This window comes from Corylus avellana, chromosome ca8 (assembly GCF_901000735.1).
Source record: "Corylus avellana chromosome ca8, CavTom2PMs-1.0".
Taxonomy (NCBI): Eukaryota; Viridiplantae; Streptophyta; class Magnoliopsida; order Fagales; family Betulaceae; genus Corylus; species Corylus avellana.
In genome coordinates this window covers 21,551,675-21,568,516 of record NC_081548.1, presented here as the reverse complement: position 1 = coordinate 21,568,516, position 16,842 = coordinate 21,551,675, and the positions used below count along the sequence as shown (strand labels likewise).

The following is a 16,842-nucleotide window of genomic DNA, read 5'->3' as shown; positions in this document are numbered from 1 at the left end:
GGGTTTTCACAATGATCCTGATTGAAAAATTGCCATAAATTGGCCAAAATGAGTTTCTTGAGCTTAGACGTAGGGTAAGATATGCATGTGTTTTCTTAAGTTTGACCGAATCATAGTTTGACCTATTATCATTAGAGCATGAGTGAAACTCAAGACAACTAATACATTTTTCGAGAATCGAACTCTCACCCTAATACATATCCAATAATTTTGGAGATTTCCTTTAGGCAACTAACCACCACCACCATTGGTGGTGACCAAAATGAATTATTTGTTACATAGGCATACCATAAAGAGTTATTGTGATGGTTGAAACCTTACGGAGTTATTTGTCACTAAACCAAGAAGCCGGAGACCAATTATATATAATGGTATGGTCAACAACCTTTAACCTATTTAACTAGTTATAATGATTGGGTTTCCTTACTTTTAGAATCAGGCGAAAACGAAAAATGCCATTGTCTCATCATAATCACAAAATGAATGGAGATTTTGCATCAGAAAGGCACATCTTCTGACTTCTTTTCTAGTAAGAATTGGACATTTTGGACTTGCTAGAGTGAATTTCTTGTCGGAAAATAAAAAATCCGGGAGTTTTTACTCATACTATATATATATATATATAAATATCACTTTAACTTAAAAATATAAATTAACAGGTTTGAATCCACTTAAATATATTAACTACGCTGCTATATATATACATATTGATCCGGGACTCAATGATCACAAGTGTAAAAAATGATATTGTCCCTCGTAGAGTCATAGTCATAATCAAATGCGTGTGTATTCAGCCGTACGTGATCATCAGGGTTTATGTTTTTCCTTCTTAGCGTGAGTGGTGCGTATCAATCATGTCTTTCTTTTTTAATATATTCAGTAAATGGTCATTGTTGAAGCCACAGCTTGGAACCAACATTCTTCCCAACCAGCGGGAGTATCTTTGATATTAGCCCCCATTTTTTTTTTAAAAAAAAAAAACACTCAAAATATCAAAAAGGGGTGGGCTTTCATATTGGCTCCCTTAATTTTTTTTCAAATGGTTTTTTTTTTTATTATTATTTTTTAAATAACTTCCAAGGATATGTTGGGGAGAAAAAAAAAAAAAAAATCTAATTTGACACATGATGATAGTATAGAATAATAGAAGGCTCCGATGTCACTTTTTAAAATATGTAGGCGTAAATGAAAGTACGATGGCAGTTCAGGGAGTTAAAGCATATTTTCCCTAATTTGTTAAGATGTAGAACACTTCCTACCAAATTTGTTTTAATCTAGCACTGTTTTCAAACGCTTCTATCATCTTTTCTTTGCAATGTCTTCCTTAATTTTTCTGTCTTTGCAATGTGCCCGGATCTACCATTGGGATTATAATGTCCACCTTTAGCTATTCAAAATGACAAAAAATACCTTCCATTAGAAATTTGTTTTTTTTTTTAAAAAAAAAAAAAACAAAAAACTTATCTATATATGTGTGTAGAGTGTTTAAAATATTTATAAGATGTACTATATGTATGCGAATATATTTTTCATGTATGTACACATGCACATACTCAATTACTGATTTTTGCATTTAGATTATTTTTTAACTACTTAATTTATTTGTTGGGTGTTCTGCTAGGTTCCTTCTACTTTGTGACAAGCTACGGGTGAGTTCCCCACCAATTAGCTTTTGTTGGGGGATGTTCACAATTAATCCATAGCAGCAGCCAACTTAGCAACTAAAGATCATGCGCTACCAACCTTATGTTTGGTAACATTCACAATTCCTCTTTCATCTTATCTTCCATTAGAATTAATAATGGGAATAATCTCCCTATGTAACTCTTCCCTTTTGTTTGTATTTGCTCATAAAAAAAAAAAAAAAGATCATGCAGTACTAGATTATCTACAGAAGGAAAACATTGCAGAAAATGAGGTACCAGATTATATCCTATTCAAAGGCAATTTTTGGACTCAATAATTATCAGTAGCCTTCATTTGAATAAAATTTTCAACAATAATTCGTTGTGGGTTCTAAATTACAATGGGTTTAAAGTGTTTAGCCTTTTATCCTTACACTTTTCATTGCCTCCATTGGTAACCAAGCCAGGATTTGCCTGGTTAGATGAAGGGAGAACCCCCAACAATGTTGCTGATATTCGGGTGAAAATTGACAATTTTGGGGTGAAAGTGCAAATATACTAATGATTTCTGGTGTCAGTGAAAAATAATATCAGAATAATGTAGTAACATTATCAGATATTTAAGTGCATGAGAGAGATTGTGATATCCCACAAAACTAAATTACACATTAATTGGGTGGGTGGATCACCCACATTAATTGAATGACTGAATTATAAAGCGAAGACCATACTTTATAAATAATTCGAGCACTAATGTCATGTCCTTTTGAGAAACATACATAAATTGAAGTTGCATTGGATCCTTGCAAAACCAAACAAAGGAACAATAAACATTTACCGATGAGTAAAAGAAAAGGAATTTACAAACGGCTCTGCATTAATATCTGCATGTCAATCTTCAACTTTTTACAGCCGGCATGTTGGATACTAGAAACTATTGCAACCCACGCGTAATGCCAAAAAAAATAAATAAATAAAGGCCCAAAATTGCCTGTGATGAATTCAATTTTCATTAGACTACCCAAAGAAAAATAATAGTCACATCTCAATTATCACTCTAAAAAGACTAGTTAATTTAAATTTTTTTAAAATTTTTTTATAAAACTCAGTTTCACCTATATCTCTTTCCTTTTACTCATCAGTAAATGTATATTATTCCTTTGTTTGGTTTTGCAAGGATCCAAGGCAACTTCAATTTATGTATGTTTCTCAAAGGGACATGACATTAGTGGTCAAATTATTTATAAAGTATGGTGTTCGCTTTCTAATTCATTCATTCACTTAATGTGGGCGATCCACCCACCCAATTAATATGCAATTTAGTTTTGTGGGATATCACAATCTCTTCCACTCAAATCTCTGACAATGTTACTATATTGTGCTGGTATTATTTTTCACGCATGTTCTCAATATATGACCAGGGGGTGTTACAAGGCTATGGGAGGGTAAGTATTGTAGTGCAATTACGTTGTCCAATATGGACTTCTGACAAGGACATAGAAAAAAAAAATGCTAGGGGTACTAACTCTTTTACTAACATATGATCACTAGAATGATGTGGAGCTTATTCATTGGAGAGGATCAAAACAATTAATAAAAAAAAAATACTACAAATACCAATAAATAAGCTCCACGTTATGTTATTACTCATATGTTAGTAAAATAGTTAGTATCTTTAGCATTTCTTTTATTGAAATAACAGCAAAAATGGTAGTAGAGGAGCTTGGTATTATTACATTTGTACATAGAAGAATGACACCTTCCCTTATCATCACCACTGTTTTCTCTCTCTCTCTCTCTCTCTCTCTATCTACACACACAAATGCAAACGCACACACCTACCGACCTAGCCAACTGGCCATTTCGATTCATGCACATACAGATAAAAATAAGAAGGCGAAAGGATAGAGCATAGGACAAACATAGTCTAGGATTTGAGTGTGATCCGCTTGGTTTCTTCTGCCTCTATCCTTCTCCTCCTCTGCTTAAATACAGAACAGCGCCACAGAGATTCAGAGAGAGATACAGAGAGAGAGAGAGAGAGAGAGAGAGAGAGAGAGAAGGTCACTTATAAGCTCTTTTCAATGGATATCCCAGCAGCTTCACAATGGAGTAGTGGGTGTGAATCTGGATGGACTCGGTACTTAGAACAATCCTCTCTTTCAGAGAATCAATTCCAGAGAGTTGGTGGAACTGATGACTATGGAGGAAAAGAAGCAAGAGTGGGGGAGAAAGAAGAGGACTTGTCCTTGGTCTCTGATGCTTCTTCTGGGCCTTCACATCACCATGAAGATGACGAAGAGTGCTTTCATGACAATGGGTGTCATTTTAATTATTCCGAGGTTGCCGGCAAAAGCAAAAAGAAAAAGAAGACCAAAGAATTACATGCCAGAAACAGACGGCACTCAGATCTTGATGACACTGCTAGCTACCCTGCATTGAGCTTTCCCCTGCAGGCAAGTAATTCATACTAATATATGTTTCTATCAATATTTTCACTTGCAACAAACTTAATTATGTGATTGGCTTTTTGCTAATTCTGCAGCCGGATAGAACTACTCTCTATAGGAATCAAGATTCAATGGAGAATTTATTGAATTTCTCTCATGGTTTCTCTGCAACACATTTTGAGGTTCCTACTACTCTTCCTCACTGGTTTTCTCCATTATAATTATCCAATACTATCATCCTAACATTAAGCAGCGCCACTTGTGAATATTATTTTTTTCAGGGAAAATCTGCATTACAGAAGCGTTTCAGTTTCTTTGAATCCTCCTTCGCTGAAAACCCACCTTCAGAAGAAGCAGGTGGCCCACCATTTGTGTTTTGGATTTGGGTTCTCTATAAAAATGTAGAAATGATTCAAGGATATGATGCTGACTGTAGAAATTAATTCTGTTTTTTCTCTTGGCATGCAGGTGGCTTTCATGGAAGAAATTGGAAATGACATCTTTCGTCTCATTGCTGCAGCAGTTGTTGGAGAGAGAGAGAGATGAGAGGGGCTGTAAAACAGTAAAAGATAGCATGAGATCTCAAGAGGCTATTCTTCCTCCTCCTCCTTCTTTTTTTTTTTTTTTTTTTTAATTTTCTTTTTTATTTCAATTCTAGTCCTCCTTTTTCTCTGTTATTTGTCAATGCAGTGGGAAACAACCTGGAACATTAAAAATAAAATAAAATAAAATTTCCTGTCTTCAATTCCTTTTGACAACACATAAAACCCGCGGGTCTTCTTCAAATCCTGGCCTGCCATGCACAGCCCCTCCCTGTAAATGGTGCCCCATGCTCACTTTCTAAAACTACAACAAGATTTGATCTATTACATTACCTAGGACAAAATAAATAAATAAATAATAGACATCCTCAAACTATCACTTTTTCTTTTTGCAAAAATCTCTTAAACTATTAATTTTGGCATTTTGCATCCCAATAAAAGTTTTACACCATCAGTTTGATAAGCCTTAATTTTGGACCAAAAAATTCCTCGCGTGCATTCCACCCACTTGAAATGGTCAAAACAATGTTTTGGATAATGCTAAAAGCTACATTTTTATCCCACAATACTGATAGACTCTCAATGAACCTTTGCAACCGTTCTCATTAACAAAAGAATAATTCTAGGGTTTGTCGAGCCTATCAAGTCAATATTGTGAAATAGTTTTGAAATAAAAATGTAGAGCATTTTTCTTAGGAAAATGCTAGGTGCTCTCCAGGTGTTTTCCTAGTGTCTTCCTAGTCCTACTACATACATATTATTTTATAAATACCAAATGAGAGAAATAAGAACAACTTTCTTTTTTTATTTTTTATAAAATAATATCCACTTAGGACTAGAAAGACACTAGAAGAACACCAGGAGAGCACCTAGCATTGTCATTTCTCTTATAACCTTATATGTGAACTTAAGAATGGATATTTTCTTTTTCTTTTTTTGGTTTTAGGGGCGCTTTTGACATTTTAAATAGATCAATTTCACTGTCAAGCACATGAGCATGCTTCCATCCGAAGTAACATATGAAATTAATGCAGGGTTTAAAATGACATTGAAGCTTTAAATTGGAGTGCAAAGTGCCAAAATTGATAATTTGGGGAGGGGGGAGGATTTTTATGATAGTGTGGGAGTACAGGGGCGTATTGGCGTAATTCTCCCATAATGATAACAAGACAAGAAATATGAACATGAATAATCGTGGAAAAAATACTAATTTACAAGCATAATTGGTCTAATGATTAACCAGAAAACAAGGGGGGGAAACACGTCGTGACATGAGCTTAACCATGTTGGCCGGACGTACTCAAAATCTGCTAGAAATCTTACCAACGTGGAATGCCAGTTACTGAGAAGGCTGGAGAAACTTAGAAAGCAGAGAAAAAGCTCATCATTAAAGAGCTGTGGTCCTTTGAAGAACAGAGCCCGCATTTTCCCCACAGATATCGCTGGATAACCATTTGCTCCCCCACACGCACAGTCACAGAAGAAAGAGAAAGAGTGAGAGAGAGTGAGTGAGAGTGAGACAGGGCATCATCAAGGCCATTAGGCCCAATGCCAAGGTGAAGGCCAATCAGTGCCTCACCTTTTTTTTTTCTACAGCAGCTATTGCCAGCCTAGCTCACAACAACTTTGGGTGGGTAAATTTGGCGAGTGCAACTGTGCAACCCTTCCTAGACTTAGAAACAGACAAGTTTCCTGATGCCAGGAACCAAAAGCGAAGCTTCACTTTCCACCAAAAGGAACCGAAAGGAAATGCCCCACCACCCCTTTGATGGCTACCCGCTAAAAATTTGATCCATACATGCAAAAACACTGGTGCAATTATTGAATTTGTTTTGGCGGGTAAAGAAGGGGCTCCTATCCTCACAGAATTCGCACCGTATCTTGGAAAAGGACAACCCCTCCACCTGTCTCCTATCAATCTTCCCTTCTTATTCTTTCACTGCTCCACGTTTCTATAATTTGAAGTTAATGCCAGCAATACTGTACATTTTTTATACAATCAAGAGACGAAGAAGCTATATCCAGATGTTGTTGGGTTCATATTATGTGCATTTTTTGCCCTTCTCTAAGCTAAAGCTACCTTTTGTACCAGTAATTCTAGATGAGATCCATCTTAAACGACCATCGATTGCAGTGTTCTTAGAGCATTTGACAGGGTGTGCACATGGGATGAAATACCCATTTGTTGTTTCTCTTCTGGTGTGGGTTCCATTTGTACGTACAAAGCATGCCCCCATTAAAATGTTTGACGGCAATTTGGGTAGCAGGGGAGCGTTTGGTATATGAGGAAACATTAGGGGATTAATTGCCTAGAGTTTTAAACTTGAGTACAATTCAGGTGGAATAAAGAATGCATCACAGTGAAATGAATATTCAAATCTTTTATTACAAGTGTTAACAATTAACTGCGGTTCCCCAAACTTTCTAGGTTCTGCAAAAAGAAAGAACACAAATCTTTTTACAACCGGTTGGAGAATGTAAGCCAAGAGTAAATACAAACTCAGAAGACTATAATGCTGAAAATGAAAATACACAAAATCTAGGGAATGATCTAATATATTAAAATGAATAATGGAAGACCAAAAATAACTACTTTAACATGTTAACAAAATTATTCAGGGCATATTACAACACAAAACATGCTTTAGACCCTCGGTGACTTGAACTTTTTCCCCCCCGAAGGCTGTCAACAAACCCTCTTCTGACAAGCAATTATGTCCCAAATATATGTCTGTGAACAGGTGCCGTATCGAAAGTTTTAACCACTTCCAACCATGGTTTGTCTATGATCAACAGGGAATTTTTGGAAAGATGTCCTATAAATAAAACTGGGTTTCTGAAAGAAAAAAACTCAAAATTTTTTCTACCACTCAGTTTAGTCTCTGTTTGACCATCTCTCAATATTCGTTTCAGTTTCCCTTTGATGGGAGTAGTTTGTAAATTCCTCAATGCTGTATCCTGACCATTTACCAACTCACTTTCATCTCGATCTACTGGCATCCCGAAGTCAATCAAGCACATAGCCCTAAAGCATAAACAAAATTGTAAATGTTAAATATCTTTGAAAATGAGAGCCACAAAATTATTATACTGGTGAAACAAATGGTAAAAAGAACGAAAAGCGACCAATTTCCTAATAAATCTACGAGGAAGGATAATTTCCTGCCTTTTTACCACCCAATTTCAGCATTTATCCGCTGAAACTGATCTTCATATGTTTTGGCTAATAAAAATTAGCAAAAAGCCCTATATATATATATATAACTGCTAGCAAAATCTATCAGAATAATTATGTTGTCTTTCCCTGCACAATCTCTGATGTGTAATGAAGTGAAAATTGCATTCACTAGGAAAACCCTATGATAAGTAATCGAACTAATACTACTTTATATATAATCATATATAATTTTTTTTATGAGGACATAAGTCAAAATTTTTACTGATTAAGCCATATCATTGAGGCGTCTAGATACTTTGCTTTTTGCCCATTGTTATCTGCCATTTTAGCAACTTCCCTTGTTCTAAGGGCCCAGCAAAACTACAAGTATATACTAGAAGAAAGGATCACCTGGCACTGTAAACTATAACAGATGATGAATTTGTCGAGGGCAAGAAAGAAAGTCCAATGACTTCCCCAGGAAATTCTTGGTATCTTCTCGGCAGAATAAATGTATGCTGCATTGACCACTCCCCCAATTGCCTAGCCTCCACATCAAATACATAGACCTGATTTGAAGAGGTTGTAATAATAAGCACATTGTTGTTTCTCGGAGGAAAACCACCAGCTGTAACAGAGGCACCATCCAATCTTGAAATGAACCAGTGCTGCCTGCTCCACAGAACCAAAAAAAGTTTACAACAAAGAAAGCTCAAGGCACAAAGTCAATCTACAAGACTATAGTCCCGTGTCTAAAAGATGAAATAGTTTGTAATGCAGCAAAATCACAACTTCAATAATTCTCTCACCTCATGCCTACTTTCACATAATCCTTCCCACTAGTATTCAGCCATGACCATAAAACAATCACGATAGTGACCAATATGTTATACCAGTTAAGTCTACCATTAAAATAAAAGCAAAAAACATGTATACTTACCTTCTTCATATCCCAAAATAAGCGCACACAAAACTTATAAGCAAACAAAATCATAACCAGTTACAGACACTAATTCTCAGACAATTTATAAATGGATCTTCCTAGGTACCTGTTCTGCTAAGGCATGACTAATGATGCCTGGATCTCATGAATAGAAAATAACAAAAAAACATAGTATATGCACAACAAAGTGTGGTTCCAAACCTTAAAATCTCCAGATTAAATACGTAAACATCTCCAAAGCAGTTGACAGCAGCTAGCCACTGGCCATCAGAACTAGTAAACATTCTTGTAATAGGAGGCTCACTAGGTGGTAATTGTTCATCATGCAACACACGGCATGGTGTGAAGGTATGTACTAATTGTGAGCTGCCCACATCCACAACCTGTAACATCCAGAAGGAGAAAGGTCAAGAAACAAAAGATGAATAGTGTGCAGATAAATACACCTAAGTTGTCTAAGCACAGACAGTAAACTAGGCCTCTGGAGGCTGGATGTGCACAGATGTAAAGAACTTATGGAAAGACATGCAACAAAATATCAGCCAACAGCTTTATTTAGTGCAGCTTTGCTGCATGCACATCAGAGAGTCATATGCATCTTCTTTGTCCTTATAAGGCCTATATTTCCAACCAGTTCATGCACATGGTGATAAAATCATGCACCAGAAAAGTTAATCCTAAAGCATTTGCCTCAAACCACATCCAAGAGAGAGCTTACTCTCAGGAATATTAAGGTGCACCATTCGACTACAGAGAAATGAATCTTGAGGTAAACCTTGTACAACTATAAAAAGAAGATTTTGTTTTACAAATCTTAACTTAACTTAGCCATTCAGGCGGATGAGCAAAACTACAAATAAGTTTTCCATGGAAAGGTGTAAATTAAGAATCTGAGTAAGTAATTGGCATACACTAAGGCCCAGACTCAAATATATTAAATCACATAAATTACAATTCATAAAATCAAAGGCAAAGAAATAAACCATGTACTACTACTGCATGTACATATCAATTTCATTACAATTGCACATGTCTACCATTAACACTGATGTCCAGCCAGCATTTAGTCATGAAATAGTAATAGAAATTTATATTCAAAAGTTACTAAAACATAATATCAAGTTTCGTTGACACATACATCCTCAATCATCCCAAATGATAGTTTACCATAAAAGTCAATCAGATTGAAGCCTTAATCTATCAAGTATGATTGAGAACTTAACTAGGTTCACAAATTAGGTGCTTGACGAAGGCATAGGGCAAGCCACAAGGCATGAGGTACACATTCTGTGAACCTCACACTAGCCACTCGGAGGATTTCAGCCTCTAAGGAAGAACCGTAAGGAGTCCTCCCACAAGGGGCATGCCTCGTAAAATACAAAAAAATAGGAAGAACAATCACACCCAAAAAAAAAAGTAAAGCCAAAGGACAGCTTACATATATCCTTCTATCATGCCCAGCTATCATCAAACGAGAAGAATCAAAACTAAAAACCATTGAATGGGCAAATGGTAGTTTTGGAGGAAGTTGCCTTTTATTAACAGTCCATGTATTTTTCCCAACTCCACGCATCTTCAACTCAAATAGGCTGGGTCTCACATGATCAGAATATGCAAAAAGTGCCCCTGAATTAGATATAGAACTGCAAATGATCTTCCTAGATGCCTTAGTCTTAATTCGAGCAAGCAGATCTGTCACTGCATGTCCACCAGAAGGACCACATGCCGTGTCAGAAAAGGTAACACCCTTCGTGCGTACGCAGAGAACATCTAACCAATGGGAAGCCTGAACTAGAAGCAATGGTGTTTGATTGAAAACTGTATTATGCACCAGTTGAATCGGTACCCTCTGAGGTGCAGGGCAGATATCATGAGGAGAGAACTTGCTGAACTCCTTCACAGAGTACGCAAAAAGCTTTGTGTCGTCACCTGCTGAGATGAGCATCGGAACTCCCATGTGGGCCCACTTATGGTAACTAAATTCAATGGGCTTCTCCTCACGTCGAATTCTTTTTACCTTTTCATCCGGCAATGGATCTGCCAATTAGAGTAGTGTAACTTAAGAATTGGAAAACAACCAAAATAATGTTAACTATAAAAATCTACTGGAAACATAAATACATATATACATGTATCAATAATAATTTATATCACCCACAATAATAACAACAATGTCATTGACAAACCTTCCCTGCTGATTGGAACAGCCAATGTCAAAGCCCTGATATCATGTGTATGGGCTCTCACATACCCAACATAGTTCCATTTCTTCATCACTACAGAAGAAGCCTCGTCATCAGTAGGTCCAACTGTTTCGCTAGACAGCTTATACAGAATAACCTAAAAGCAAATAACATTTAGTAAAGGGCAATTGACCAACCAAGTTTATAAAAGCTAAAAAGTCGGACAAGAAGGGGGACAAGAAAAGATGCATAAAGACTAGATCAATACAAAAATTCTAGGGATTCAAAGCTGACAAAAATGTTTCAGAAACCAGCAGATCCTTAGCACAGCATCTCTCATTTTGAAAAAAAAAATGGATAATAACAAAACAAAAATAACTGTTGGAAAAGATAATAGGAAACAAGAAGCTAGTGCTCATTCACATTAGGGATTTGACATCATGTTTAACATTTACAAAAGTATATATAGAGAAGAATACCAAAGGGGAAACCTCCACACTGATTCATTTATATGCTGACCTTAATCCACAATTGTTGTAACAAATTAAGGAAAAGAAGCATGTTAGAAGCAAGGAAGATGGTGGATTTGCAAAAATGAAATGAAAATCTATCATTGAAAAGACCTGGAAAGTTGTTTTCCATTTGTTCAAAATTGGGGACAAGGTTAAAGGCACTACCACGCCAAACCAAAGGGATGGGGGGTATGAAAAATAGCACAGCCAATAATATGTCCCACTAAAAAAAAACGAGAGAGAAAAAAGAAAGAAAAAAGAAGAAAAAGGAAGGAACTAAGTGACTCTACCAGTTCTAACTTATAATACTCTTCTAAAGAGACATGGAGAAGTTTTCAATCATGAACATCTAATTCTGAAAGATCCCAATGCATTGAACTTAAACTGAGCCCCTCACAGCTAAGTATTATTCCCCTTTTTTTTATATAAGTAAATGAAATTTAATAAAACCAAAAGGGCACAACTCAAAATACATAGAAAGTATGCAAGAAAAACACCAAACTAGAAAAAGACAAGATCAAGAAAATTATAAATATGTAAACAATTATCGGGTAGTTGTCTACTAGTAAAGAGTTTTGAAGACAATTATTCCCCTTTAGCTCTACCACTGTTCTCTCGCAAGCTTCAAAACATCGATCATTTCTTTCTCTCCAGATACACCACAATAAGCAAGGTGAGATCATCTTCCACTGTTGCACTCTAAAAACTACCAAACTGTCCTTTCCAACTTGCATAGAGATCCACCACCTGACAAGGCATACCCGACTCTAACCTACAAAGACCTAAAATAGAATTCTACAGCAACCTCATAGTGATGCGACACTCTGATAAGATTGACATTCCACTAATGAGTAACCACAAAGTTGCAAGTGATATGCCATTGAAGCATCCTTAAGGCGAGTAATACCAAATATCTCTAGAAAGAGCTACCTTAAGAGCTTTATTCCCTCACCACATATCATGCCAACATCTAATCTTAGAACTGTCCCCCACTGCAAAACTAGTGTATCTAGAAAAATCCTTCCCATCACCTCCTCCTGATATTTTTCCAAAGACCAACCCCACACAACTTATTAACATCATTAGAACTCCACTCAGCCCACAAGTTGCCAAAAATAGGATCCACTACCTCCACATCTAACAAGTAACAGGTCATAGACCTTGAGTTCAAAAACAACTAATATGGGTTTGGTCGATTAGGAGTGGACCTTGAGCCTTTGAGCCTAAAAAATCCAGTGAAACCTAATGCAGGCCAAACGATAATAGTAATGCAAAAAATCAAAAATTAAAAGCACGTGATCGTCTCATAAAATTTCTTCACAATGTCACTTTGTCTTGTTGTTTCTAAACATCTTCACTGTTTTCATCTTCTATGAACAATATATAACTCACATATACAACACATAGCCACTGTCAGATAAACCTAACTGGCCTTTCGGGCAACATAAATCAGCCTTTAAAATCATCCATTTTCATTTGCTTTGCAGTCTCACAATCCAGTCCTAATCAACACTGAAATGGACTAAAAGAATTGGACGGAATTTGAAATATTGACATTTATGTGAAACTAGCCACCACATATCATCCCAAAGTATCAGGCAATAATGTAATGCCCAATACATTTGGTTTGCTTAAATACCAATATTTCAAAAGTAGTAAGTGTCACACATCAAGTTCATTATGGAGAGACAAACTGGATATATAATTTTCAACTCCAAAGAGGACCAACGTCCTGTACCTGACCATCAGAACCAGCAGAGAAGACCCTGTTATGACTGGGAGCTGCTGCCAGAGCATTCACACCGCCTTTGTGAAGAGAATGCGCCTGCAAAAGAGTCCCATGCTGACTGTCCCAAAACTGGACACTGCCAGTACTGTCCGCACTAACAAGGGTCCCACACCTAAAATGACCAATCACTAAATATCAGAATTGTAAGCCAGTGCCTTAGCAACAAACAAAATGGAACAGACGCTCATAAGCCACATACAAATGAAAAATAATAAATACAAAGGTGCATCCATTTTTACCTCAAGGAGAGTAAGGACCATACGCAAAGATCAGGTCCACTACCTGAACCTCCAAGTCCAACTGTAATCCTGTAGACCTCATGACCAAATTTAGCATCCCAGCATCTTATAAACCTGCAAAAGGGAGGAAAATCCATTGTAGCAAACATGATAGATTATTTTAATCTCAACAAGTGCAGGAACGACAGATTTATCCAAGTTCAGTGAAACTGCGAGCATGATAAGTGAAGCATGTGCCAGAACTTTAGCAATCAGGCACACTGAAGGTTGCATACATACCCATTACTACTCCCTGCATATATCATATTTGCATCAGGACTCCACGTCACACTTAAAACACGCCCTGAAAATAATAACAGGACAAACTCTCTCTACAATTAGAATTGAGATAAATGTTTTTTTTTTTTTTGAAAGGTGATAAATGTTTAAGGAGGGAGAAGAAGAATAAGAAGAATCAATGAGACAACAAGCATATACAGTGAGAAGAAGGTATCTCACCACTGACCCTAGGCAATGATCTTGTGTAAATAAATTCATCTGAGTCAGAGATACTGTATATTCGCACACAACCATCATCACAACCAATTGCCACACGCGGTAGCTCACTAACAGCAAGCTCATGAAGCACAACTGCATCTGAATCATCTTCACTGTCACTGGTTTCGTGATCATCCATGTTTAGGTTGTTATTTAAATACCCATTTCCAATATGCTCAGACTTTGGCTGTGTATCAAGCACATGGTCATTAGAGGGGGCTACAGCCATCTGCCAGATTGAGACCCCAATTGACTCTAGTACAGTCTGCAAATACACACAAGTTTAGAATATGATCTAATAATTCATTTGAAACAAAAATTAGTTTAAGCACATCAAATCAATAATAATTGAACAACAGAATACGTTCGTGCTACAAAACCTCATTTTTCATAATAAATTATAGTTTGTAAAAGATTAAAACACGCAAAAATCCCAGCCGCTGGTACGTCTTGCAATTTGCCAATCATTGCAACACTACCAGCAGCAGACCTGCCCCCATGGTTTCGCTTATGATTCATGTGGTTTACAAATTTACCTGCAGATACAATGCGCAATGACTAGCTACCATAGTACCACTGCCGAGCATATTATTCATTTTCAGGGATTAACGCTATAGTTGTAGCATGTACTCCAAACATTAATATATGCATAATAACAAAAGGCTAAATAATGTAAGTGCTTTTCAGTATACCTTCTGCTTCAAGTCAAAAAGATCCCACTCTGAAACCGACCCGTCGATGCTAGATGAGAATAACCGACCACAAGGCAAGCCCTTTGAACCAGCTCGACACCACACGAGCGACGAAACCTTCGAATTAGGGTCTCCATGGATCGTCTTCACACAAAACGTTTCGAAAAGATTATCAATCTGATGAATATGATATTAACCAAAGAGGAAAGATATAAACAAAAAGAGAAACACGCGGTACCAGCTGACAGTGCCAGCCGACGGAGCCGGGAGAGACAAGCCAAATCTCGAGCGAGCCATCCTCGCGAGCCGCGGCGACCTGGGAGTCGTCGGCGCTGGTCGCTAGGGCAACCACCGGAGACGGCTTCCAGTCGATTGAGCTGTTCTTGTAAGCCTCCAGCATTTCTGTGGCTGAAAACACAAAGCGGCCGAGCAAATCGAGCACTATATATATGGTTGGTTTTCACTGCGAGTGAGTGGGAGGAGTGAGAGACGAAGGAGAAGCGACAGAGAGAGCATCACAGGAGAGGTGTGCAAACTGCGAAGGCGACGCAAAGGGTGTGTTTAGGTTTTTGAGGGTTTAAGCGCTCCGTTCGTCTTATACGGACTCGGCATGCTCTTGGGCCGGTTTGGACACTCGGGTCGAGCATGATCCGTTTGTTCAAGTGGCTTTAGTAAAAAGCCCACTGCTTTTCCGCTTAAATTTTGTTATTTATCCGCTACATGTTCCTAGGAGTGAAAGACGGTTACAATTAGTAATTAGTGATTAAAATCGTTAACCGTAACCACTTAGACAATTAGTAAATTTTACTAACCGCAACCACTAACCCCTAAACGGTTAACCGCCGGTCAATAGTTATTAAATAAATAAACGCCTCCATTAACCGTTTTTTACAAGTTGGTCTTTTTGGGCCAATTTTGAGAGTTGGCTTTTCTTTTTTTTCTCACTTCAATTTTGCATTTTTAAGGCCATTTTAGCATCAAAATTTGCTATATACCTCAAATTGTGCCGAATTAGTATAAAAGGAGCCCAAATTGAAAAATTTAAAATATTTGACCACAAATTTACATTTACCTGTACTAAAAACAAGTACTATGACTTATGTCATATTATATATGTTTTTTTTTTTTTTTTTATGAATTCGAACTAGTAACATCCGCTTCATGAGGCGTGGTTCACAGCCAATTGAGCTACCCCTTGGGGACTATTATATATGTATTATTTGTTACTATATAATCATATGACTTAATGATCAATTCATCACGTGATATAATCATATAAATTATAGTAATAATATATTAATACTTAAATTATGATTTAATTATCTCAAAAAAATTGTAATTTAATGATCTTGTTATAAGTACAAATATTATTATTATTATAATTATAAGAATATATAAATATTTATTATATAAAAAGCACGGGGTAATTTAATGATCATGTTATTAGTACAAATATTATTATTATTATAATTATAAGAATATATAAATATTTATTATATAAAAAGGCGGTTAGCGGTTACGGTTAGTAAACCCCATAACCGCCTAACAGTTAATGATTTTTTACTAACCGCTTTTAAGGCGGTTAGCGAGCGGTTAATAACTGCTTGCCTTTTCAGCCCTACTGATGTTCCGAATTATTTCTTTGTCATGACTCATAATCAGTACAAGTACGATTGGGTTTGGAATTGCAACTCTGCAAATAAAAAAAATACTGTTTTAAATTAAATTGTAAAAAAATGATTGTTTGAAATTGTGTTTAAACCAAATTAGTTTAACATCATAAAAAATTCGAGTTTTCAAATTGCAGGCAATATGATGCTTTTTGAAAACTCACAATTTTAAAATGCTAAATTGTGGATTTAAATACCAAACTGTGATTTTGCTAAATAATTAATTGTATTTTTAAAATCACATTTTTTAATCAAATATTTTAAAATCGTTATTTTTAAATTACACTTTTTAAAATTTCAAACCCAAACCAACCCTACAATGAAGAGGCTAGGGGCTAAATTTGAATTTTTGCGTGGAGCTTAAACATTCGTAAACAGAATACAAAGATTATATGTCTATCAAATCATCTTTAAAAAAAAAACCTTCCTATAGAGTACAAAAGTTTTATAGTTTGCAATAAACATGTACACACAAATTTTAAAAATAACTCCTCGTCTCTTTT

General features: G+C 36.3%; 2 protein-coding genes across 2 annotated transcripts; one reads left to right on the top strand and one right to left on the bottom strand.

Annotated features, from left to right (window-relative positions):
- Positions 1 to 3,445: 3,445 nt before the first annotated feature.
- LOC132190477 (protein SOB FIVE-LIKE 5-like) lies at positions 3,446 to 4,693 on the top strand. The gene is made up of 4 exons (XM_059605477.1): positions 3,446 to 4,081; positions 4,171 to 4,257; positions 4,357 to 4,432; positions 4,544 to 4,693. Exons 1-4 carry the CDS (start codon positions 3,710 to 3,712, stop codon positions 4,570 to 4,572), a joined length of 564 nt encoding a protein of 187 aa, XP_059461460.1. The 5' UTR covers positions 3,446 to 3,709; the 3' UTR covers positions 4,573 to 4,693.
- Positions 4,694 to 6,978: 2,285 nt separating this feature from the next.
- On the bottom strand, positions 6,979 to 15,223 carry LOC132189383 (WD repeat-containing protein PCN-like). Its single transcript, XM_059604112.1, has 11 exons — positions 14,908 to 15,223; positions 14,670 to 14,813; positions 13,939 to 14,242; positions 13,720 to 13,783; positions 13,441 to 13,554; positions 13,151 to 13,313; positions 10,904 to 11,057; positions 10,156 to 10,754; positions 8,919 to 9,100; positions 8,186 to 8,446; positions 6,979 to 7,642 (listed from the first exon to the last, which is right to left on the bottom strand). The coding sequence occupies exons 1-11, from the start codon at positions 15,067 to 15,069 to the stop codon at positions 7,330 to 7,332; spliced, it is 2,460 nt and encodes an 819-aa protein (XP_059460095.1). The 5' UTR covers positions 15,070 to 15,223; the 3' UTR covers positions 6,979 to 7,329.
- Positions 15,224 to 16,842: the final 1,619 nt, after the last annotated feature.